At 34.9% G+C, this 26,263-nt stretch overlaps 1 protein-coding gene across 1 annotated transcript in view; it reads left to right on the top strand.

Moving 5' to 3' along the window:
- The window catches only part of LOC145292193 (cilia- and flagella-associated protein 65-like), a 2,765,874-nt gene that overhangs the window by 1,713,044 nt on the left and 1,026,567 nt on the right, over positions 1-26,263 (top strand). The window contains exon 25 of the mRNA XM_080138498.1: positions 18,581-18,709. Coding sequence (XP_079994624.1) covers positions 18,581-18,709 — 129 coding nt within the window. The remainder of the gene's footprint in view (positions 1-18,580; positions 18,710-26,263) is intronic.

Below are 26,263 nucleotides of genomic sequence, written 5' to 3'. Positions count from 1 at the left end.
GTGCTTATGATAATGCATTGTTTTTGTGGCATGATATTAAAGGAAATTTGACTGGAATTCTTGCGATGCACGTGGATGATTTTGTTTTCTGTGGAAACACAGAGTTTGAAAGGGATGTGATTGCAACATTGAAAGAAAAATTTAAGGTGGGATCTCATGAAAGTGGAACATTCAAATATGTTGGACTGAATGTTAATCAACAGGAAAATGGGATCACTGTAGAACAAGATCTATATGTATCTTCCATATCTCCAATACAAATAAGCAAAGGGAGGATACTGAGGAAAAATGATGAACTGAATGAAGAAGAAAAGCATGAGTTGAAGAGACTTGCAGGTCAGATGATGTGGGTTTCAACTCAAACACGCCCTGATATAGCTTTTGATGTGTGTAAAATGAGCAACACTGGAAAGCATCCCAAAGTAAAAGCCTTATTTGAGGCGAATAAAGCCTTATCAAAATTGAAATCCAGGAAGGGTTCTATAACATTTCCAAAATTGGGAAAGCCCTCAGATTTACACATTTTGTGTTATACTGATGCCTCTTATGCCAGTCTGGAAGATGGATCTTCACAGGGTGGTTTTGTTGTCTTTATTGGAGGAAGTACTGACAAAATGGCCCCCATGTGTTGGGCGTCAAAGAAATTGGACAGAGTGACAAAAAGCCCATTGGCCTCAGAGACTCTTGCTCTGAATGAGGGAGCTGATGCTGGTGTTTTGACTGCGGTTATGATACAAGAGGTATTTCAGTTATCTAAATTGCCAGACGTTCTCTGCAAGACAGATAATGCATCACTTGTGGAGACATTGAATTCCAACAATCTGGTAAGCGATCGACGATTGAGAATAGATGTAGCAAGGCTGAAGGAAATGAAGAGTAGAGGAGAGATACAGATAGAATGGATCAAGGGTTGTGATCAGGTCTCTGATTGTTTGACCAAGGCAGGAGCTTCGTCTGAGCTTCTAAGGGACTTGTTAAATCAGAAATAAATTATTCACTTGAGGACAGCAGCAATGTTAATGTAGACATTGGTTACCTATCTTGCTTCAGTTACATGGTTACCTCCCTTGCTTGTGGTGATATAAATAGGAGTCGGCCATCTTGGTTTAGTCAGTTCGTTCGTACAGTTTAGACAGCCTACAAGTGTCTCAACAAGATGTACGTCCATCGAGGACAACCTGGATTTTTCTCTTATCTAAGAAGGATTTAATTATGTTAAGTATTCTACCAGTGATACCGTATGATCTAATTTTCCTGAGGAGACCCTCATGCCATACCCTGTAAAAAGCCTTAGATATATCTAGAGCTATCGCTCTGCCCTCCCCCGCTTTGTCCAGTGAATGGTATATACGTTCAGAGATTACAGTGAGGATGCCTGCTGTGGAACGGGCTTGTCTAAATCCATATTGTTTGTCAGTCAGAAGTTTAGCATCTGTAAGATAACGCATCCATATTGTTGACCAATGAGAAATTTAGCAGCTGTAAGGTGATAGACTTGAGCTTGATTAATTAAGGACTTAAATATTTTACAAAAAAGTGGGAGGAGGCTAATGGGGCGATAATTTAATGGGTCAGTTCTTTCACTAGAATTCTTGAAAATAGGTATAACAGAAGCAGTTTTCCAGCAGTCATGAAAGCAAGATTCGTTAAGGCCATTGTCAAGGCATTTGTTGTAAAGTTTGAAGAGAACTGGAGTAACCTCAATGGAGCATTTTTGTAGTAGCACAGCCAAGATGAGATCGGGTCCACATGCTTTTGAGGTGTCAAGGTTTTTATCATATCATAAAGGGGTGATTTTCAGATCATCCAGTGTGGTATCTGTCTGCAAAGGGAAGTCAGAAAGGGAGTGGTTTGCTGGGTCCAATGTGGAGTTGGAGGCAAACCGACTGGTAAGCATGTTAGACTTCTTGGTTGCCATGCAAACAACCTCGTGATGGTTTGATAGTGGGGGAATTGTTGATTGTCCATTATTTATTATGCTGTTGAAGATTTTCCAAAAATCCCAGGTTCCTAGTTTGTAAAACTTAATTATGTTCTACAAAAATAAAAACAAAATCAACAGCCCCTCTCCCTTCTCCCCTCCTTTCTTTTTCCTTCCCTACTTCCCGGTCCTAGATATGACCTTAAACTATATCTGATGGTGAAGCTCCAGTTTGCGGGCTTTGGGGAGCGTGGAGCCACCCTTTAATTGCCATTGCTCTCAGGTCCACTCTGACCCGGAGTGGTAGTACCTGTTAGGGTCCCAACTATGGGTTAAATAAAAAACAAAATAAAAATAAAAATAAAATAAATAAATAATAAATACATTCTATTACAAAATTATTCTTCAAAATTTGATCAGATTCCACTGGACCCTGTCGGCAGGGCATCAGAATATGCTGACTACCCCCCTGCAGAGAGTAGAAGTTCCTCAATGGGGCTACCTGTTGGCCGTAGGTAGCGACCCGTAATACCCTTAGGACGGGATCCTGGTGGTTGAGAGATTTGGAGGTCAGGATTTAGTACCCCCACTTCCCAACACACCACTTTAGCCCTTACTGGGCTAGACGGGCGGTCGGAGGGGCCCGATCCGACCAATCGGCTGGTCACGTCAAGCCCCACCATATATCGCCCACCCCATAAACCTATCATCAACACAATATGCCTATCCCCACAAATAACATCTACTCCCTAATATATGGTGGAAAGCGGTGGCTGAGGGTCAATCGACGAAGTGAAATATCTATGACATGGCTGCAAACCCTTTAAATTACTTCGTATTCCAAAGTAACATCAAAGGAAAACAGGTGCTCATAAATGATACCACATAAATCGAGTATATCACCTTTGTATCCTTGTTGAGCCTGGGCGAATGGGTTTCCCCCCAGGCACTTCCCATATAGGTGGGTGGGGAGCAAAGATGATGAAAAAACCAACCTTTTTGATTATGGCTATTTTTACCCCCAAAAAAAGAAACTTCTCTGATGTTTCCGACATCTCAAGTTCAGAGGACGAACAGAATTGCTTAATCAATGAAAACACAATATTTTTAGTAATGGAAACACTTGAAAAAAATGAAATAAATAAAATTTCACCTTTTACAATGGAAAAAATTTTCTCTCAAAAAATAAAACCCAAAATAATAAAAAGACTGCAAAATAACACCATACTTATCAAATTGAAACAAAAAACACAAGCTAAAGAAATTCTCAAATGGCAAACCTTTAACAATATCAAAATTAAAACTTATCCCCACCCATACCTAAACTCCTCAAAAGGAGTCATTAGATGCAGTGAACTATCAAATTGCTCGACTGAGGAAATTTTATCTAATCTAGCATCCCAAAGTGTTACAGAAGTAAAAAGAATAAGAATAAAGCGAAATGGAGAAACTATATTGACAAATACATATATACTCTCCTTTGACTCCCCCCCCCCAAGTGAGATTAAAATCGGATACCTAAAAGTAAACGGTGAAAAATACATCTCAAGCCCTCTAAGGTGCTACAATTGTCAACAATTTGGACATCACCAATCCAAATGCACCAAATCACCAATATGTATAAGATGTGGTGAAAACTCAAAACATAGTGACTGCAAAAAAGACCCCAAATGCTCAAACTGTAAGGAAAACCATTCAGCTAACTTCAAAGGATGCAAAACATGGCTGAAAGAAAAAGAAATAACAACAATAAATTACACAAAAAATATAACCTTCCCGGAAGCCAGGAAAATTATGAACGCAAGATACTCAGAAGTAACCAAGAATGCTAAAAAACACACAAATCAAAGTTGTCAAAATTATACAAAAAATCCTCCAGAAATAAAAATTGAAGAAATATCTCAATTGATAAAAGAGATGACCTAATGAAAGAAATTAAAACACTAATCCTGAACTCTGGAAATAATCAGTCTACAAAAGAGAGTACAATAAAAAAACAGAACCAACAAATCAAAAAACTCAAATTAAATCAAACAAAGAAAAAGAAAAACCTCACCAAATGAAAACAACCCTTACAAACAAACCAAATGAAACAACACCATCACCCAATAAAACAAAAACTAAAGAAAAAACAAACAAACCAAGATCTAGATCCCAATCAATCTCAAGAGGAGGAAACAAAATAGGGACACTGGAGGAGATGGAAGTAGAAGACAAAACACCCCCAGACAAATAAAATGACAGACCACAATAAAAAAACTCAAACTATCATTCAATGGAACTGCCGAGGACTTAAGGCAAACATAAACGACTTGCTACTGTTAATATCTAAACTACGACCTGCTATCATCTGCCTCCAGGAAACATTTCTAAAGACACACAATAACATCACTATAAAAAACTACACCCAATACAACTTTATACACAATACTGGACAGAGGGCCTCCGGAGGTGTATCGATTCTAGTTAGAAACGACATACCTCAGAGCGAAATAACTCTAGACACCACATTACAAGCAATTGCTGTGAAAACCACTTTACATAAAACTATCAACATTTGCTCCATGTATATCCCACCACATGACCCCATAAATGAAGCCGAAGTCAACAAAATAATGGAACAACTTCCTAAACCATACATCCGACTAGGAGACTTCAACAGCCACAACATCATATGGGGAAGCAATAAAACAGACATAAAAGGTAAAAAACTAGAAAATATCATCAACAATAACAATCTGTCCCTCATGAACCAAAACTCCAATACATATCTCCACCCTGCCTCAGGTACATACTCAGCCATTGATTAATGGACTACAGCTGGCAAGTGTATGATGACTCATGTGGTAGCGATCACTTTCCCATCATACTTGAAAACTCAATCCCGATTGAAGATAACCTCCCCAGATGGAAGCTAAACAAAGCAAATTGGGAGGAATATAAAACCCAATGCAATGCAAAACTAATAGACAAAGATGAACCGGAGAACTCTATGGAACTCTTCACTGATACGTTGATGTCAATAGCTGGGGAATGTATACCCAAAGGCTCCAAATCCAAAAAATATAAAAGACCTAGGTTTAATGAAGATTGCCAAAAGGTGGTAAGATTACGTAAAGCTGCACTGCGAAAATTTAAAAGTCGTCCCACTACCCACAATCTAGACCAGTTCAAACAAAACCGAGCAAAAGCCCGTGGAACAATTAAGGAGGCCAAAAGAATGTCATGGAGAGTCTATATCAGCAAACTGAACTCTAACACCAAAACAAAACAAATCTGGAATATGGTTAGAAAGATAGCTGGTAAAAATCAACCAACACCGCTAAAACACCTGTCAAAAGATAATACAAAAATAACCAGCAAAAAAGATATAGCAAATATACTCGCAAAAACCTTCTCAAAAACTCCTTTAGCAAAAATTATTAACCACAATTCAAAAAAATCAAACTAGATACTGAAAGAAACAAACTAAACTTCAACTCAGGCAATGTAGAAGACTACAACAAACCTTTCACCCTATCTGAATTAACCGACGCCATAAACAGTTCACACAACACTGCAATAGAGCCAGATGAGATCCACTACGAGTTCTTGAAACAACTACCTCAAAAATCCTTAATCTACCTCCAAAACATCTTCAATGACATTTGGATCAGGGGTAAACTCCCTGACATATGGAAACAAGCAACAGTGATCCCCATCCCCAAATCTGATAAAGTTAAGTCTGATCCCTCAAGCTACCAACCCATAGCATTGACAAGTTGCGTATGCAAAACATTCGAAAGAATGCTAAACAAAAGATCAACCTGATACCTCGAAGCAAATGGCCTGATAACAGATCTCCAAAGTGGATTTAGAAATAAAAGAAGCACCATTGACAACCTGGTATGCCTGGAAACTCATTAGAGAGGGGTATATAAAAAAAGAACACATAACAACCATCTTCTTTGATTTGGAAAAAGCATACAAGACAACTTGGAGATATGGCATTATGAAAGACCTGCATAATCTAGGTCTAAAGGGAAGACTACCCAAATTAATAAAAGATTTTTTATCTGACAGGAACTTTAGGGTCCGTGTGGGATCCACCCTTTCTGACCTTGAAAACCAGGAGGAAGGGGTCCCACAAGGAAGCATACTATCAGTCACTTTATTTAATATAAAGATTAACAATATTACCAAATGCCTAAGTCCTGGAACCGACTGCTCCCTATATGTCGATGACTTCTTGATCTGTTATAGATCAAAATATGTCCAAACAATAGAGCGACAGTTGCAGCTGAACCTAAACAAAATAAATCGGTGGGCCACAGAAAATAGTCTTAAATTTTCCGAGTCTAAAACGAAGTGCATGCACTTCTGTAATATTAAAAAAATGCACAACGATCCAACCCTCAAACTCGATGGCAAAAAAATTGATATTACTGATCAATATAAATACCTAGGGATCATTTTTGACAAAAAATTGAATTTTATTCCCCATCTGAGATATTTAAAGCAGAAATGCCACAAAGCACTACAATTATTAAGAGTTGTCGCTAACACAGACTAGGGAGCAGGCCAACAAACGCTCCTAAAACTATACAGGACTCTAATTCGTTCGAAACTGGACTATGGCTGTTTCATTTATGGGTCAGCAAGGCCTTCCTACATAAATATCCTTGACCCCATTCACCATGACGGACTAAGACTAATCTTGGGAGCATATAGAACATCCCCCAAAGAAAGCCTATATGCAGAAGCCCACAAAGCATCCCTAAAGCTCAGACGGGAAAAACTTGGCTTACAATACTACCTGAAACTAAAGTCCTGCCCAACAAACCCCGCTTATCAATGTACCTTTGACCCCAAATATAGAAACCTATTTAACAGAAAAGAAAAAGCCATAAAAACCTTTGAATGGAAACCAGTATAGAAGAATCTCAAATTCCAATAACAAATATCCACCATTCTGTAATATCCGAAAACCCACCATGGACTATGAGACAACCAGACGTAATGCTGAACTTAAATGAAAATAAAAAAATAAAAAACAAATCCTGCCATATTTCAAGAAGAACTTGAAAATATCAAGCTATGCTACTCTGACTATACATACATATACACAGATGGCTCGAAGGATACCGATAGAGTTGGATGTGCAGCTACCTACAACAATACAAAAATTAGCAAACGACTTCCGAATAAAGCCTCTATATTTAGTGCTGAAATCAGAGCAATAGATTTAGCACTGGATATCATTGCTGAAGAAAAATCAGAAAAATTCATTATATTCTCTGACTCCTTATCCGTTTTAACAGCTATAAAAAATAGAAAACAAGAGAACCCCACAATTATCAAACTCCTAAACAAAATAAATCTCATTACCAAAAGAAAATAATATTCACCTGGATCCCTAGCCACATGGGAATCAGGGGCACTGAAAGAGCCGATGCTATGGCTAAGGAGGCAATGAAGTTGAACCTTGATGGGTACAGGATCCCATACACGCATATTAGACCCCTGATCAACAGCCATATGCTTGGGAAATGGCAAAGTCAATGGAATAAAAATACAAATAACAAATTATACAATATAAAACCCACACTTGGAGAGAGGAGGCAGGATTATCAAAAAACAAACAGAAAACAAAATGTCATTTTAACAAGACTTAGAATAGGTCACACACACTTAACTCATTCCTACCTCCTAAAAGGAGAAACTCAACCCCAATGCATTCCCTGTCAAGTACCACTTACTGTAAAACATTTACTAACTGAATGCACAGATCTTTCACAAATTAGGAAAAAACACTATAAAGAAATAGATCTTCAAATAATCTTCAAAGAGAACAACACCAGAAAAATCTTATCTTACATTAAAGAAATAGGATTCTTTCCAAAAAATATAACCCGCAAAAACCTTATATTCTGCAAAAGCATCCTGCAAGACAGAGAACAAAAATGATAAAATCCACTATAAAACAACCAAACCAAAAGCTACAAACTAACGATTGAAAATACAAAGAGCTTCAAGAATAAAAGTCTCCTATAAAATAACTGGATACAACAAATACTATCCCCAAAATGACTAGATTCAGCATTGAATGGCCCAGAAGGGGTTGATAGAAAAAAAAAACAGCATTAAATGACCCACAAAGGTTGATATGCTGATTAAATAACACATCCATCCATCTGAGCTTCCTAGTTTGTGTGCTTCGATGCGTTTTCTGGTGGTTTTGATATATTCTCTCATAGCTGTCTCTATTTCTCTCTTAAAGTTACTTCTAGCTTCTATAAACTTCTTTCTGTTTGAACTGGACTCATGTCAGTTTAATCTGTCGTATGCATGCTGCCTTTGAGAAATGGCAGCTACATAGGTAAGAGTAAACCATTGGGGAGAGTAGGGTTTGCTATAGAATCTTTGTGTGGGAACATATGCTTCAATCGCTGTTTTGAACCATTCAGTGGCCTCATTTGCGCACTATTCAGCGGGAAAAGAAAATATATTTCCCCATGGGATATCCCTGATGATATGCCTTATGGCTTTCCCATCAGCTTTTTTATAATACCTTGTTGATTTGAGCAATGGCTCTCCCATTTTGTGTCGAGAATGTATGGCGATTTCTAACATTATCATAGTGTATAACAATGAGATATCAAAACAGTAAATTGATGGAGACTACTATACAAAAGAGTCAAATGAGTTGTAACAAAGGAACCAAGAAATAGATTAGACAATTCCGAAGAACACATGCCATAATTGTATTTACAAAAAAAAAAAAAATGATACTAGCAACATCACGTCTTTGGGGGAGAAGTTGCAGAGAAGAAGAAAGGATGAGGTTAATCAAATTACAGATACGATCACGTCATTTGACCTTGAAAATTTTTTTTTTTTTTTACACGGTGGTCACCACTTATCAAGGCCTGGAAGCCACTCAGGGATAAGGGTTATTGCAAGTACAGTACGTTAGTGTGGAGATTTAATAAAGTGTTTACTTAAGGGGGCGGTTCATTAAGAATTTGTTAACGTTAGACTTGAAGACATCCAGGTTGTAGTCAGGTGGGAAGCAGGCAGACGGAGCAGAGTTCCACAGGCGTGCAGTTCTAAGAAAGAAGCTTTTTTCATGGAATCTACGTTTTGATTTAGGCACAGATAAAGAGTGGGGAAAATTTTTCACAGTGGATTCAGCTAGACTGGTGTTTTTCGTGAAAGATTGGCGAGGGGGGGACCAGAGATTAGAGTTCAGACGAGCACCTGCCATGAACATAACGATAAAACAAGGATAGGCTCGCAACATCTGTTCTGTGGGAGAGAGGATGCAGGGTTGAGAAAAGGGCATCCCCCACTAAGCCACAAAGTCTATTTTGTACTCTGTCATGGCAGGATAGGCTGCTTTTAGTAGCGCTTTCTGGTAGCCATTTTAACTTTTTCATTAAAAAACGTTATTTTTCCTGCCTTCTCTATCGATAATTCAGACTTTGTCTACAAGATCTCTGTATGACATGAGAGTATATCCAGTCTTACTCTGGAGAGTGCGGAATCACCCCTTAATTACTGTTATTCCAAAGTTCACTATGATCTAGAGTGTTAAGAGAAAGTGGTAAATTGTATGGCAATGGAGATCGTGAATCAGGATTGTCGAGAATGAGAACGGGCTTCTTGTGAGATTGAAATACTTGTGTGAAATAGGATGATGTGCCTCAGGTTGATCAAGGTCATATGGCCAGGATCTGATGTTGGAAACTCGTAGCAAAGAGACAATATACCGAAACCACTAGAAAACGCATTGAAGCACAGAAATTAGGACCTCGTAGCTTATGGAAAATCTATAACAGTGTAGTCAATAATGGGCAATCAACAATTCTCTCCCCATTCAACAATCTTGAAGTTGTTTGCATGACAGCCGAGAAGGCAAATCTGTATGTGGACCTTGATCTCATGCTGGCTGTACTATTAAAAAAAATGCTCTGCTGAGGTTGGTCTAGTTTTCTCCAAACTTTACAACAAATGCTTTAATGAATCTTGCTTTCTGGACTGCTGGAAAACTCTTTCTGTGGTACCAGTTTACAAAAATTCTGGCGAAAGAACTGACCCATTAAATTATCACCCCATTAGCCTCCTCCCGCTTTTTGCCAAAATATTTGAGTCCATAATTAATCAAGCTCTAGTCCACTACCTCACAGCTGCTGAACTTCTGTCCGACCAACAGTATGGGTTTAGACAAGCCTGTTCTACTGCAGATATTCAAACTTTAATATGTGAACATATATACAATGCACTGGATAAAGCAGGGTGGCTAGGGCAGTAGCCTTAGATATATCTAAAGCATTTGACAGAGAAAAAATAAAATCCCATGGTATTACTGGATGAATACTTAACATATCAAATCCTTCTTGAGTAAGAGAAGAAAACAAGTTGACCTCGATGGACGTACGTCAAAACAATCTATCTATCTATATATCTATAAAAATGAAATTGTCTGTGTGGGTACATTTCCCTACCAAAATACTCAATTTTCAATCTACAACCTCGAGATTTGACATAAGAGGTATTGAGATTTGGGAAACTCTTTTTAATCGGTTTTTGGCCAGAAATTTGGCTGTTAAGAGGTTAAAAGTCAAAGATTTGACCTTTGAAAACTCTACTAAACTCCTCCGCCAATTTTGGATTTAAACACTTGAAATTTTAGATGTAGGTTACTTGGACATGGCTCAAACTTTTTAATTTTATTCAAGCCCAAAACAATAAATGTTAAGGGGTCAAAATTGGGGTCAATGTTAAAAAAAATGTGATCTCTGCGGTTTCTACCAAATTACTCAGCCAAATTTTTGTCTAAACATTTGAAATTTTCCATAAAGTTTATGCAGACATATAGCAAGCTTTTTAATTGGTTTTTGGCCGAAAATTTGGCTGCCAAAGGGTCAAAGTTTAAAAGATTTGACCTTTGCGGTCTCTAGCAAACTATTCAGCCAATTTTGGGTTTAAATATTTGAAATTTTATATAATGGTTATCCAGACATGCAGCAAGCTTTTTAATCAGTTTTTGAGTGAAAATTTATCTGCCAAGATGTCAAAGTTGAAAGAGTTGACTTTTGCAGGCTCTATCAAAACTCCTCTGCAAACTTTTAAATATATATATACATATGCACATAAAATTATGAACAGTACATAGGACCCGAGCAAAGCCGTGCTGAACTGCTAGTATGTCTATAAAAGTGAAATTGTGTGTGGGTGTATATTTCCCTACCAAAGTACTTTGTCAATTTTCGGGTTACAGACTCGAGATTTGACATAATTTGGGGAAATCTTTTTAGTCTGTTTTTGGCCAGAAATTTGGCAGTAAAAAGGTAAAAGTTCAACGATTTGACCTTTGAAAACTCTACCAAACTCCTCTGCGAATTTTGAGTTTAAACACTTGAAATTTTTTTAGACCCATGTTACTTGGACATGGCTCAAAATTTTACATAAAGGGTATTCAAGGAAAGGGCAAGCTTTTTAATCGGTTTGGGTCGAAAATTTGAGCTGTCAAGGGGTCAAAGTTCAAAAGATTTTACCTTTGTGATTTCTAACAAACTACTCAGCCAATTTTTTGTCTTAACATTTGAAATTTTATATAACATGTAGTCAGACATGCTACAAGCATTTTAGTGAGTTCTGGCGCAAAAATTTCGCAGCTAAACGGTCAAAGTTAAAAGAGTTGACCTTTGCTGATTCTCCCAAACTCCTTCGTCAATATTGGGTCTAAGCACTTGAAATTTTAGATGTAGGAAGCTTGGACATGGGTCAAAATTTTTAGTTTGATTTGAGGCCAAAACACGAAATCTTAAGAGGTTAAAATTAGCGTCATAGTTTAAAAAAATTACCTCTGCGGTCTCTACCAAATTACTCAAACAATTTCTTGTCTAAACATTTGAAATTTTACATCAGAGTATTCACACATAGGGCAAGTTATGAACAATACATAGGGCCCGAGCAAAGCCGGGCTGAACTGCTAGTATATCTATAAAAGTGAACTGCTAGTATATCTACAAACTCGAAATTCAATATAAGGGGTATTGAGATTTGCGAAAATCTTTTTAATTGGTTTTCAGCCAGAAATTTGGCTGTCAAAGGGTCAAAGTTCAACGATTTGACTTTTGAAAACTCTACCAAACTCCTCCACCAATTTTGGATCCAAACATTTGAAATTTTAGATGTAGGTTTAATTGGACGTGGATACGAACTTTAAAATTTTATTAGAGCCAAAAACAATAAATGTTAAGGGGTCAAAGTTGGAGGCAATGTTTTAAAAAAATTGATCTCTGCGGTCTATACTAAATTACTCAGCCAATTTTTGGTCTAAACATTTGAAATTTTACATAAAGTGTATTCCGACTCAGGGCAAACTTTTTAATCGGTTTTTGGCCAAAAATTGCTGTCAAGGGGTCAAATTTTAAAAGATTTGATTTTTGCGGTCTCTAGCAAACTATTCAGACAATTTTTAATCTAAATATTTGAAATTTTACATAAAGGGTATTTAGACATGCAGCAAGCTTCTTAATCAGTTTTTGAGCGAAAATTTGTCTGAGGTCAAAGTTGAAAGAGTTGACCTTTGCCGACTCTACCAAACTCCTCCACCAATTTTGGGTCTAAACACTTAAAATTTTAGATGTAGGTTACCTGGGCATGAGTCAAACGTTTGATTATATATATACATATGCACATAAAGTTATGAACAATACATAGGGTTCAAGCAAAGCCGGGCTGAACTGCTAGTAAGATATAAACGTGGGTCTACCTCAGGGGCCTTTTTTTATTTCTAATATTCATAAATGACCTCCCTGATAAAATTGTCTTTGAGATGAGTATATTTGGTGACGACACCACACTCTATAACAGACACGGGGTGGGGGAGCGAATGAACATGTATCCAAGGCAATGGCAGAAACCCTAGAGGAAGACCTCCAGTCTTTTGTGGAATGGGGATAAAAATGGATGGTCACATTCAATGCTGCCAAGAATAAGCTCCTTTCCTTTATAACTACAAGAAACCATCTCTACCACTAATACCTGAAACTTTTCAAACTTTTTCGCTTAACGTTCACAGGGAACATGAGTTGGAACAGATAAACTGAGTGCATTGCCAAGGCTGCTGCAAAAAAGATGGACTCTCTCTAGAAAGCTATTAATATCTGAGAGCATCCTGTATCTGTACAAGGCCACCATTCACTCATGTATGGAATATTGTTGTCACATTTGGGTTGGTGCATCTACTACTAGTCTCTCCATTTTAGACAGGGTTCAAAAGAGAGTCGCCAACCTAATAGCACTATTAGCCAAGCTTAAACCGCTGCCCCATCAACGAAATGTTGCATCGCTCTGCCTGTTTCATAAGTACTTAATGGTAGATGCTCCAACAGACTACAAGCCCTAATACCACCTCGATGTAAATATCCCTGACAAACCCGACAAGCAACACAATCCACCCTTACACAGTAGAAATCTCCAGATATAAGAAAGCCACCTACTCTAATAGTTTCTTCCCTAGGATTGCTTCCTTCCAGATTCCTGTTTTCCCGGTGGGAGTTCAAGTGTAATGTAAACAGACATCTTGCTGCTCAGCTCCCCACATAGTACCCTTACAAATTATGTCCCTGATAGTAGCTCCCTACATCAAAGTGACACTATGCCCTGTTTGGGGTGTGAATGCAATAAAAAAAAATTTTCAAATTAAAAAATGGAAGTACGCATGCTCAAAGTAATTTTGATAATTGTCAGTCTTTTCTGATGACCTACCCATGTTTGTTTATAAAAATGCTAGCGTTAATCTGACACACCTTGACAAATCAACTAAATAAAGGTGGATATGCCATAGAATAAAACAACTAAATCAAACTTCACAGCTAGATGTTAATATAGAAATGACAAGATTTGGCTGACAAAACATCTCAGATGTGTTTTCGTTGAATAATTTTCAGAATACTAAATGTCATTTCTACAGTTAAGTGCTATTATTTTCATTATTAATCCGTTTTGTACGATTATCATCGTGTGTTCTATATCTATAATCCTATGAATTTGTTTTTTTTTTGTGTGTATTTATATTAAAAGCCCTTTTTCTATTTATTTAAAAAGAAAATCCAACTTTCTTAAATATGAGTCATGGAATTGAAATCACTGGCAAAAGATCTAATTTGCATATTCTTTTAAACATTCATTTTAATTAATTCCAAAACTCTTTCCGTGTATATTTATGTAAGCATATATACTTTTGTTTAAAAAAATTTGCCTATCAAACTGCTTCTACAGTTTTTGGTCTACAGATATCAAACTTTATATGTAAGGTATTTGGAACCATGCGAAACTTTATATTTGGGTTTTAGCCTGGGAAAATTGGTACAAAAGTGTGAAAATAAAAAAATTAAATTTGCCAGGTGATGGTTGAACGGCGGCATTACAAATATGCATATATGCATGCATAACGTAGTAGCTATCGGTTTATGTTTTAATTTTTTGCCTTGCAGTTAACATATCTTCATAGCTCAGCCATTAAAGGCAGAGGAAAAAATAAATTGCAAACTAAAAGTTTTGGTTTCGATTCTCGGTGGTGGTGCAGCATGAGTAATTTTTTTTAACCTTTTAAATCATTACTATATATTAGATCCAATATAATATGATAATAAATATGAAATCTGCATTAATCAAAATATCATATTTATATTATTTCACTACTGGGCAATACCGGGCGCCCTGCTAGTTCACAATATTTCAGCCAATGCTTTATGTTTTTCTTGACATATGGCTTCGTAACTAATGGAGTTAGTTAAAGAGATTTTGGCTGTAAAATCATAAGTTCAGTCTCTGGTGAATGAACTATAAAATGTATAAAAGTATAATATAAAAATAATTTGTTCATCAAGAAAATGTTAACATGTTTTACATTAAAAGCTTTTAAAGTATTGTGTCAAATTAACTCTTTAATATATGTGAAATTCCTGATAATATTTATGCCATTTGTGCTCGTATGAAATGAATTCATAAATAAATAATATAATTTAATGACATGGAACATTGAAGAGAGAACAGTTTATCCTTTTTGTTTTCATTTTATTTTTGTAAGCGATTAGAAATCTGGGGCTAACACTACATCTCTATATAAGATGCATAGATATCCGTGAGTTTTTTAATTTAATTTTTACTGCTTTTTTTTTTATTTTCCTCAAACAAGGCACAATGACACTTGTGTGTGTGGGGGGAGGGGACTTCTATTGGAGATAATATTTGCAGAGATACTATATAAATAATTATGCAGCAAGATATCTATTCAGATTACACTTGAATTTCTGCATGTCAGTACAGTTAGGGAAGCAAGCACCTGGGAGGGAATTCCAAAGTCTAGTAGTTTGAGGGGAAAAAAACTATTTGAGTAGAAGACTTTCTGGCATCTAGGGATTTCTACAGTGTAGGGTGGAATTTTGCTGCTTGTCAAATTAGTTGGGGGTATTTATGTTGAGGGGGTATAACGGCTTAGATTTCGTCAGAGTATTTTCCATTAAAATACTTGTAAAACAGGCACGGGGATGTAACATTTCATCTATGAGATAGAGGTTGGATTTTACACTACAGGACCTGTTAGGTTGGCGACTCTTTTTTTTTAACCCTGTCTAGTAGCAAGGAACTAGTAGCAGATGTACCAGACGAAATGTGCCAACAATACTCCATGCATAGGTAAATGATGGTCTTGTAGAGATGCTGAATACTCTCAGGCATACATAACTTTTTAATACGGTAGAGAAAGGTCACTTTCTTTGCAGCAGCCCTAACAATACCCTCGATGTATTTGTTCCAATTCAAGTTCCCTGTGAACGTTAAGCTGAAGAGTTTGAATGAAGAGTTGTTAAGTAGTGTATCATTAGCCTTAGTTATTAGTGGTTGAAAAGGTTTCTTGTAATTATTAAAGAAAAGGAGCTTAGTCTTTACAGCATTAAATATTACCATCCGTTTATGTCTCCATTCTAGTACAGATGTGAAGTTTTCCTCTGGGGTTTTAGCAATTTCCTTAAATATGTGTTCATTTATTTTCCCCTTGTGTCTGTTATAGAGAGTGGTGTCATCAGCCAATATACCCATCTAAGAGACAATTTTGTTAAGGAGGTCATTTATGAATATCAGGAATAATAAAGGTCCAAAATTGCTCCCTGAGGCACACCTGCATTTACATCATGTTAACTATTCTTTATGTAAATTATTATTGTCTATGAAACTCAAATTCCAAATCTATTTTATTACTTAAATATTTAACAATATTTTAGTGTTTATGAAATTAAAATCCAAACTCTTTCCTTAAGTGCTAAAATCTATTTGAAACAACATTCTTTCTCTTAGTGAACATTCTGCAATTAACTATCGCAGTGTCATCTTCCGCCTCACTTTCTTGGAAACCCGCCATTACCTGGGAGTCCCATTATTCAGCACCTCGTCTTTTTGAAGAAAAATTGTTTAATGTTGGTATAGGCCCTTGTTTTCAGTTGTATTCCTGAACAGAGATTGAATATAAAAATATTGTATAGATGTTTAAAATGAAAATCTTTTTTTTTTTTTTTTTTTTTTGAGAAGTTATTAAATATTATCACAAAATATTGATAAATTTTAATTCTCCAAATATCATAGTAAAATTTTGGCATTTTTCTTTCAGTTATGTATTTTCTTCTCTATATAAATAAAATGAACTCATTTTTTCCCGTCTGATTTTGATCTTAATAGGATTAAAAATCAAGATATTTCACGCAAATATAATATGCACAAACGGCAGAACAATATCTGAGGTGTGTTATAGGCTTATTATTTCTCAAATTCCTCGATAATCTTAGATTTCTATACTTTTTCTGCTGAGAAGTCACGGCCAAAATCGGTTAAAATCAATGGAAGTGGTAAAATATTTTCTCTCTAATAAATTCCTCCTCCCCCTGCCACCACTTAACACCGTTTGGGGATCGTTCACAAGGAACAGTTGAGAAGAGAACACCGGTTTGGCTTTGTAGTTCTTTCATGTGAAGTTATTTAAAATCACTAAACTAAGCTGCAGTGCTCTGTGGCGTAGTGGTTAGCGTGCTGGACAATTCACATTAGATTTTCACGTTCGCGCCGACCTACCATAGTCGTTTTTTTTTTTGTTTTTTTTTCCTAAACAACTGGAATGGACTTTTCTTGGTGGCCGAACTGTTAATGTTGCAGATGTTTTTTTTTTTTTTTTTTTTTCACACTTTATTTTCCTACTTTTACTCATGACTCCGGGTTTGATCCTTCCTACTTACCTACCATAACATTTTTTAAAACTCCCCCCCCCCGTCCCAGAAATAAACACTCGGGCAACGCCGGGTACCCCCGCTAGTTATTAATATTACTTTTAATCCTCATAAATGAGCATTCATTTGAAAGATTCTTTGAACTTCAAATTATTAAAAACAAATTTGTTAAAAATAATTCAATTATGATATAAATTCACTAGAATGCATTTCTATTTGTTCATAAACAAGTAACCCATTTAGCCCTTTTTTTAACAGTTGAAAAGAAAATGAATGACTTTGAAATATTTTAAGGAATAGGACAGTTAAATATGGACTCTAGGTTTACTTCTAATAACCTTATAATTCTCGCTTTCATTATTTTATCATTTAGTCCTCAAATTCCATGAATGATGTTTCTAAAAAGGGTAAAAGAAAATATTTTGTGGGTTGGCATCTATCCATTGGCTAGTTTTTGACAGTAAGGTAGTATTTTATTTTAGTTTATTACATAAAGTTGCTTTATGCCTTGCCTGGAGCGACTTTCATAAAAAATGCATTAAAACTGTTGAATAAAAAAGTCACTTCTATGGTTTGATTGAAAGATTTGGAAGCAATTGAATAAAGATTAGAAACAATCTAATTTGCTATAATTTATATGAATTTGGTTAAATTAATAAATTAATTACTAAGCAATACTGTAATAATTAAATTTACCTTTAAAAAATTCTGTTTAAAAATAAAATAATATAAATTGGTAAAGAAAAAAGCAAAAAAAAAAAAAAAATAAAAGTAAAAATTAGAGTAGAAAGGTTGTAATATTGCACCAACTATTCTCTACTTTGGTCCAAACATTGAACTAGCAAAAATTCTGTTTTCTGGTTTGGCTTTTGTTTTCTAATGGGTGAAATGTGGAGATTTCCACTCTACACTATCATTTGACTGTCAATCCATCTCATTAACTCTTATCCTCGAGTGGGTTTTGGCGTTGATAAATGGTTACTTATTAATAAATTTTTGAAAAGGCTACCAGGAAACGCCAGGTCGATAAGGCTAGTAGTGTATATCTGGATATATAAACATTCTTTTGGGTCATAAATTTGAAACGAGAGAAATGATTAATATAAAGGATATCTAAATAAATTATTGTATTTTTGTAGGCACTAAAGCAATTGGATTTTAGTCAAACTCGTACTCTTATTTTATTTATTCGAATATGAACTTGGTTGACTTGTTTCTAAAGACACCGAAATTTATTCTGTTAGGTTTAATTTCGTGATTCTTTTTTAATAGTTTTTTTTTTTTTTAATTTGTGCATCAAGAAAGTTATGAAATGATGGGGTCTATTCACATTGATTGTAATTTTTCAGTGCCAAACTAATTATATTTCATAATTTTCTTTCTTCTTCAGCAATTCATCTCAGTGAATGGCAAATAGATATGCCAGCAAAATCAAAGCAAATTGTTCGAGCCACTGTTCGACCTTCGTGCCAAGCCTCTTATCGATTTGCTATTGCTTACCAGCTTGTGTTGGATGAAGGTAAAATAACATTTTCAAGCAATTTACTATGTCTTTATTCAGATTTAATAAAACTCCTTATTTAATTAAGTAGACTATCCTAAAAAAAAGTGAAGTCTTACACCCCAGGTTCTAAGTCCTGTCACCTCTGCACATCTGGAGCTATAACAATAATTACTTCCCCACTAAGCAAGAATATAATAAACTCTAAAAGCGAATTAGTCTCCTTTTCCAAACATAAGATTAAATTTAAATATAGTTAATTGAAATGACTTTACTTTGAATAATTCCCTTAAAATCTCATTTCAATCAATAACAGATTTCTCCCTTTTACTCCCTCAGCACTTTATGTTACCCCTATCTTATATTTTATTATATTCACTATCCTTTTTACTCCTCTCCCTTGATCGGCGTGTCATCCCCCCTCTTCCTCCCCATGGATTTTGCTGTGTGTACATGTATTTATCTTCTGTGCATATGAAGACCCGAGCATCTATCTGTGTATATGTGTTCTAATGCTTGTATTCATGTGTGCTTTTGAGTGTACTTATGCATGGGTATACATACATTTATACAGAAATTCGAGCATAATTCTTTCCATTTATTCTCTCGTTGTTATTGGTTACACTATGACAAAGTTCGCAAGTACCAGCTGCCTGTTTCTCTCTCTAACTACAATTTATTCTTTTCTTAATCCCCATAATCCATAAATACTCTAAATAAAAACCTTCTAATCTTCCAGAAAAATTGTTCCTCGGAATAGTCTTATAGCTCCCAAATTCTTAAAAAAAACAAACATGTTTTTTAAATATTTATGCTTCACCCTCGTTAATACAGCCCATTATCCCACCAAACGATACCCACTCACTCACTCGACTGTTCTCTCTCGCACTGCCCTAATTACTATTACTAAGTCTATATTTGTTTTCAGAGTTTCAAACAGTCTCAAAAGAAGATGGTGAAATTTGGTGATAATTCAATCCTATGTGGTCGAGAAGAATAATCCATTAAGCCATTAAGGTTAAATCCATCATAGACGAAATTCGAATAAACACAAGAGAAGGGAAATACATAGGTGGGGTAGAAAGGCACTAAAGTATTTATGTGCAGTGAATTTCTCAAATGTTACATGTAGGGGATATAATGGAGGGCCAGAAATAAACTGTTAGAACCTAGAAGTAAGAAAATATGAAAATTATAAACATGTTGATAAATCTAACAAAATCAAATGAAGTATAATAAGGTTGGTAGTAATTAAAAAATAATTATAGGTTAATATTATTAAAGGTGGTATTTAGAATAAAAAGATAATGGTAAAGATGGGCTCTCAAAGCATACCAATTTTTTTATTACCACTGACTGAGATATATAACTTAATAATACCATAGTTATTCCAAGAATTTGAAAATAATGTTGAAATAGTACTACTATGCACATTGCAATAAAATCAATACTTTTGAACGAAGTGGATGTTTTTTAAAAGAAAAATTTTCTACCAATGGTAATGTATTTTATGAAGTATCGACTAATTACATTTTAAAGGCAATTATGCCAATTATCATAACTTATATGAATAATAATTCGAAATCATACTTAAATGAAAATCTAATGCATTTACTGTTATAATTACTATAATTTAGTTAGAGCATAATGGGTGTTTGTATTAAAGATTTAGAATTTGGAGTAATTCATAATGGTTATAATAATATATCTATTCATTTTAAATATAATTATAGGGAGTAAAAAAGGTAGCATGATAAAGAAACTGTTAATCATTTTATGAAGAAGTAAGCAATCGAAATATAATAAAGTAAATTAAGGGCCAGTACGTTATTTAAAATAAATTAAAGATGAGTAAGGAATAGGGATCATACAGGGTTAGTTATTAGGCAGAAGAAAGAATGTTAAGGAAGTTAAGTGATTTCAAAATTATTATACTTGTATTTCGCTTTATGTTTGCATTGGAATACTAATTCTCTTCTAGTATAAACCAAATTAATATTTTGTGAGGAAGTTATTATTATTCTGACTCAGATAAGCACAGGCGACAGAGTTTGGATCCTGGAGTATAGAATTTGAAATTACCAATAATTGTCCATATAATTGAGAAAGGGATGTTCTTAGATTTAAGTTTTTTTTATTGATGTTGTTAGAAATGTTCCCTGTTTCACTTCTGCATCCATATTGCTAAATAACATGTGGTTTGAAATTCTCAGCTTAATTAAAGTTAGGGTGGATCCTATATAGGTTATATTTTTAGTGCATTCTGGTTACTATTGTTGGGTATCAGGATCGTACAGTTGTTATGGTTGGGGAAGGGCGTGGAGAGAATAATGGGGGTTTTATGGCAGGGCGGGTTGTTTGAGTTGTTATTATGGGAATTATTCAGAGAAAATCTCTCAGTATTCATACTGCCAGTGTTATCTCCATGCAGGTTCATTGGGGGAGTGTTTATCTATCCTATTATTATCAGGCTATCCTGAGATTTGCAGTTGTAAATAGGTGAAAGAGTTTATTTGAGGGGGGATTTAACTCGTATTTCGGTAACAGTGCAAGAATAAATCACATCCTATTGTATACAATTGTTGTCAAAATGGCATTCACGCTTATTCTGGCAATTACATTTAGTTTTAGTGGCTAATGGGAAAGAGATTGCTTGGGTTTCTTTAATTTTCTTCTTATTAGAAGATATAATTGTGTGTGCTAAGTTAGGCATTGTAGCATATGAGATCTTAATAGAGTTTTATTGAATAAAGTGTTATATTTATGCGGGTATTTGAAAGAATTTTCAACAATATTGAAAAACTCCCTAGGGATATTGGTTTTTACATTAGAACTGAAGATGTAGGGGGGTGAACCAGATGTTATCTTTTTCTCCTTAGCCTTTTTCTTCAGCTAGACTTATTATGATTAGGGATTTCGTTAGAGTGTATGTGGATGGATGGGTTGAAGTTATTATTGCATTATTATTAGACTGATGGGTTCTTTTAGTATGCAACATATTGTGTAATTACTAGGGATATGACAACAGAATATTCTTATTATTTTAGCCTCGAGAGTATATATCTGACATAGTTAGACATAGTTAATCAACCGAGAACCACATCACTCTATATAAAAGCATATAAGATATCGACGGATACACACTCGAGAATCGAAACAATGAAAAGAATATGCTGTTGTCCTAGCCCTGAACGTAAACAGCGGTTTTTATCGCTCTTATTATTGGATTTTATCTTGTCAGATATCTTGAGTTTCTCAGGGCATTGTTGTAGAACATTGACTTTTGATCAAAAGTATTCTTATCTATAGATAGCCTTGAGATTCTATTGGAGATAGATGGTATTATGGATTTAATGATTGAGTGAGGGTGATAGGAGTGTAAGGTTTGGCTTATGGTAGGGGCTGTATTTTTCCAAGTTAAGGTTCAGAGTAATATCTAAGAAGGTTCTTATCAGGTTCAATTATTATGGTAAGTTCGAAATTATTAAAGAAATCATAAAGCCTCTTAATTGTTTTATTGTATTTCCTAGATCTAGCTTTCATGCTGAAAAAGACATCATCCCTATATAGGCCTGCCTGGATTTGTTTTAAATGTATTTTTAGTTCTTTCAACAGGAAAATCCCCACCAGATCTTAGGTGCTTAGAATACAACTTTAGTTTGGCACCATAATTTACAGCTATTTATTTTAATTAACTTTTGAGTTTTACAAAAATATTAACCACTAATTCCAATAATGTAATGTTTTCATAAGAATTAGCTAAAAAATATTTTTTAAATTTTTATTTTTGGATTCTTGAAGATTGCATTTACTAGAATTCTTAAATAAAGTTAATTTTTTATAAAAAAAAAAAGAAATCTCTTTCGAAGAAGGATTTTTGTTTCATATATCGTCCTCTGCATTCTTTGAAATTGGTTCATAGTAATCATTATTTTAATCTAACAGAAAATTTCGTTTGAGGTTATTGAAAATGGTGGAAAGTCAAACAATGGTCTGGAGGTTTCTCATCAGTTTTTTTGGTGGATGAGAAATTCTCATCTGTGAAATCTATAAAGAATATGAGATATTTAGTAAAAATATGCTGATTCAAAAATATAAACAAATATGCTCTCCAATCTTATAGGTTTCTTTTTGTTAGGAGAATGCAAAATCACATTCTGCAAGAAGTATGATGGACACCATCAGATTGCAAACAACTGTTATAATGTCTTGTAATATTTTCAATGACAAGTAAAGAGAAGTTCTTTATATGAGGTTCCTTCCAAAAGTAAAACCTCCTATTTTTTAGATCAAAAAGTTGAAGAGCTATGGAGAGTGATAACACAAAAACGAGCGATCTTTTGTGCTCCAACATTTATTTTTGTACATAGTCAACATTATTCTCAATGTACTTTAACCAGCGAAGAACGATGGCTGTACATTGGTATCCAGAGCATGCTTTGTCATCTGAGGGTCGTTCCAAAAATAAAGCCTCCTATTTTTTGACTAAAAAAGTTGAGATACCACGAAGATGGGAGCAATACCATTAAAACGAGCGATCTTTTGTGCTCTAGAATGTATTTTTCTGCATAGTCGTGACCATTCTTAATGCACTTTAGCCAGTAATTCAATGATTCATCTCTGCTTCTAACACATATCCATGACAGAAGTTGTGTTCTTAAAGTCTCACACCATAAATATCTGCAATAGAGAGATGCAATTTTCAGGTCATGAATGCATGAGGTAAGTCATCATAACAATGCAATTTGCATTCTCTTCTGATCCATTCATATGGAATAAAATTTACTTTTGGAATTTCCCTCGTACATTGCGGGTATTATAGTGCTTCTCTAACATCATTACTTCTATTCATCATCGCCGTTTTGTCTAGTGGTTGGTATAGAAACAAGCTTCATTTTCATGAAGAAAGTCTGCACAAGAAGGCGTTCGCTGAAAGTTATCATAAATTATTTTATTTGAAAAGAGAATTTACACAGAGAGAGAGAGAGAGAGAGAGAGAGAGAGAGAGAGAGAGAGAGAGAGAGACTCACTCACTCATATTCCTCCAGCTAATTATCTACTTCTTATCTTTCTAACTTACTGAAATGAGTGACCACCTGGACAGGGACTTGAGGTAGCATTCCATAAATTATTCTGTATTATTGTTGGAGTCTCATTCACATTGTTTCTCTTAGCTAAAAAAAAATGTAACATCTGGCGTCGTCATTCAACTGTTTTGTCTGCCTTTTGACTTGCTGCCCTGCTTCAACTGTATGCCTCAATCTCTGGAAACGATCCTGTTTACCATTTAAGGTTTTCATGGTATGCACTAAATATGACCCTTACTACAATTCTCACTAGCTAACCTAATCGCTACCGACGTAGGGCCCCTAATATGTAACACTACTTGCAGTCCAGATTTGATCGCCTGTGATTGCTGTTTGTTTGATGTCTTGAAAGAAATTTTAATTTTTTAAGTGACGCCAAACTTCAAATTCTTGTGAGTAAATAGCTACAAGATCAGTCCAAATATAGTTGTTTTTTGTTTGTTTGTTTGTTTGTTTTTTTTTTGCGATTTTGCATTGTTACAGTAATCAATACTTCCGCCTCTATTGATCTGTTGCTGATTTTGTCCCCGATGCTCTACATGTCTTGTTATTTATAAATTGAAGAGTTAGAAAAACTGATGTAAAGTAAAACATGAAACAATAATGAAAGTAAACTAAAAGGTCAAACCAACTTGAATTAACAAAAATAAAATAAATACCCAAATAGCATTAAATTACACACTTTGTTCCTAAGCTTGTTTTTTTTTTTTTTACATAGGCGTCACCACTTATCAAGGCCGATCGGCCACTCAAGGATAAGGGTTAAAGAGTGTAGAGTAGTCAAAAGGACAATATAGTAATCAATAGTAATGGAAGTTCGGTAAATTTGTTCACTTAAGTGGAACGGCTCATCAGAAACTTGTTCACGTTGGACTTGAAGACAACCATATTATAGACAGCTGGAAAGCAGGAAAACGGAAGACAATTCCACAGGCGTGCAGTTCTAAGAAAGAAGCTTTGATCATGGAATCTATGTTTAGGTTTAGGCACAGATAAAGAGTGTGGAAAATTATTGATAATGTTTTCAGCTAGTCTAGTGCTTCTTGTGAAAGTTTGGCGAGGGGGGACCATAGATTGAAGCTCAGTCGAACACTTTCCATGAAAATAACGATAAAGCAGAGACAAACTCGCAACATCTCTTCTGTGAGATAGAGGTTGCAGTGAAGAGAAAAGGACATCTCCCACCAGGCCACAAAGTCTATTTTGAACCCTTTCAAGGCAGGACAAGTCTTTTCTAGCAGCTCCTGCCCATATGTGGCAACAGTATTCCATCCTTGGACGTATCTGGCTCTTATATAGATAGAGAATTGCATCAGCAGTGAGATATCTACTGGATCAATAGAAGGATCCGACCATTTTTCCAGCGGCCTTGGCAATAGATTTGATGTACATATTCCATTTAAGATCAGGAGTAAAGGTCAAGCCCAGAAGCCTGTCAAAACTTGAGGCCTCCCCAAGACGAGAGCCATTCATTTTAATTGATGCCAGATGGGGATCAGAACGTTGATGTAAAGTTAATTAGTAGAGAATAAAAATGGCAGTCACTTTTAGTTTGGGATGATTATTTGGGAGAAGTAAACAATCTGGATGGAATATAAGAATTTTTAAAAGAAGACGAAATGAAAACATTATTTCTGGATATCGGCATGATGGCTTATGCTAATTAGATGGCAGAAGAGATTTTATTTTACATTTTATTGAATAATGACGAAAATTCAAAATATTTTTGCTGGTGCTACCAGATCAGACTGAATATATTGGTTTTCTGACCTAAAATGCAGCAAACCTTAATGTTATATTTTTACCCCTTTCCAAAACTCGACCATGTTCTACAAAGTTAAAAACAACATTTTTTCTATACAAATAAAAAAAAGCAAACAAAATATCATAAATAAATTTTTCTAAAAATATAAAGAACTTGAAGCAGAATATTTTTTTTTAAATCACTGAATTCAGTATTATTATTATTTGATATACCTTAAAACAATGTAACCAAACTATTTCTCAACATTTCAAAATCATAAAAGAAAAAATAATTATAAATATTGTCAAACTTGAAAAACTTCATTGACAAAGATAAGTATTATATATACAGGATGATGTATCATTTATGATTTATTATCATCTGTAGCCAAAAGGATTATTATTTCATCAAATGGACATTCGGTTTCTATAATGTTGTTGTCATCAATTTAGCGGCTAATTATTGTACAGTATTTTCTACTAAAGAAAAAAGGATGTGGTTGTATTAGTTTTGTTTTGTGGTATTGGTACTTTGATGAAATTACCGGCTAGCAAAAAAACGATGACAATTTGCTGTTTTTACAAACACAAATATGTCAACAGCAATTAGAATCAATAGAAATCTTTTATTTGCATCCGCCAGATTGAAAAGAAGTAGGAAAATCAGTAAAGTGATACTTTTTCTTCAATAAGATTGGCACGATACTTTTTAATGAATTCTTATAACATTAATCATACTATA

Source organism: Euprymna scolopes, chromosome 13, assembly GCF_053919585.1.
Source record: "Euprymna scolopes isolate OS-2025 chromosome 13, ASM5391958v1, whole genome shotgun sequence".
Taxonomy (NCBI): Eukaryota; Metazoa; Mollusca; class Cephalopoda; order Sepiida; family Sepiolidae; genus Euprymna; species Euprymna scolopes.
The sequence above is the reverse complement of the archived record's forward strand: the minus strand, read 5'-3'. Positions and strand labels throughout refer to the sequence as shown.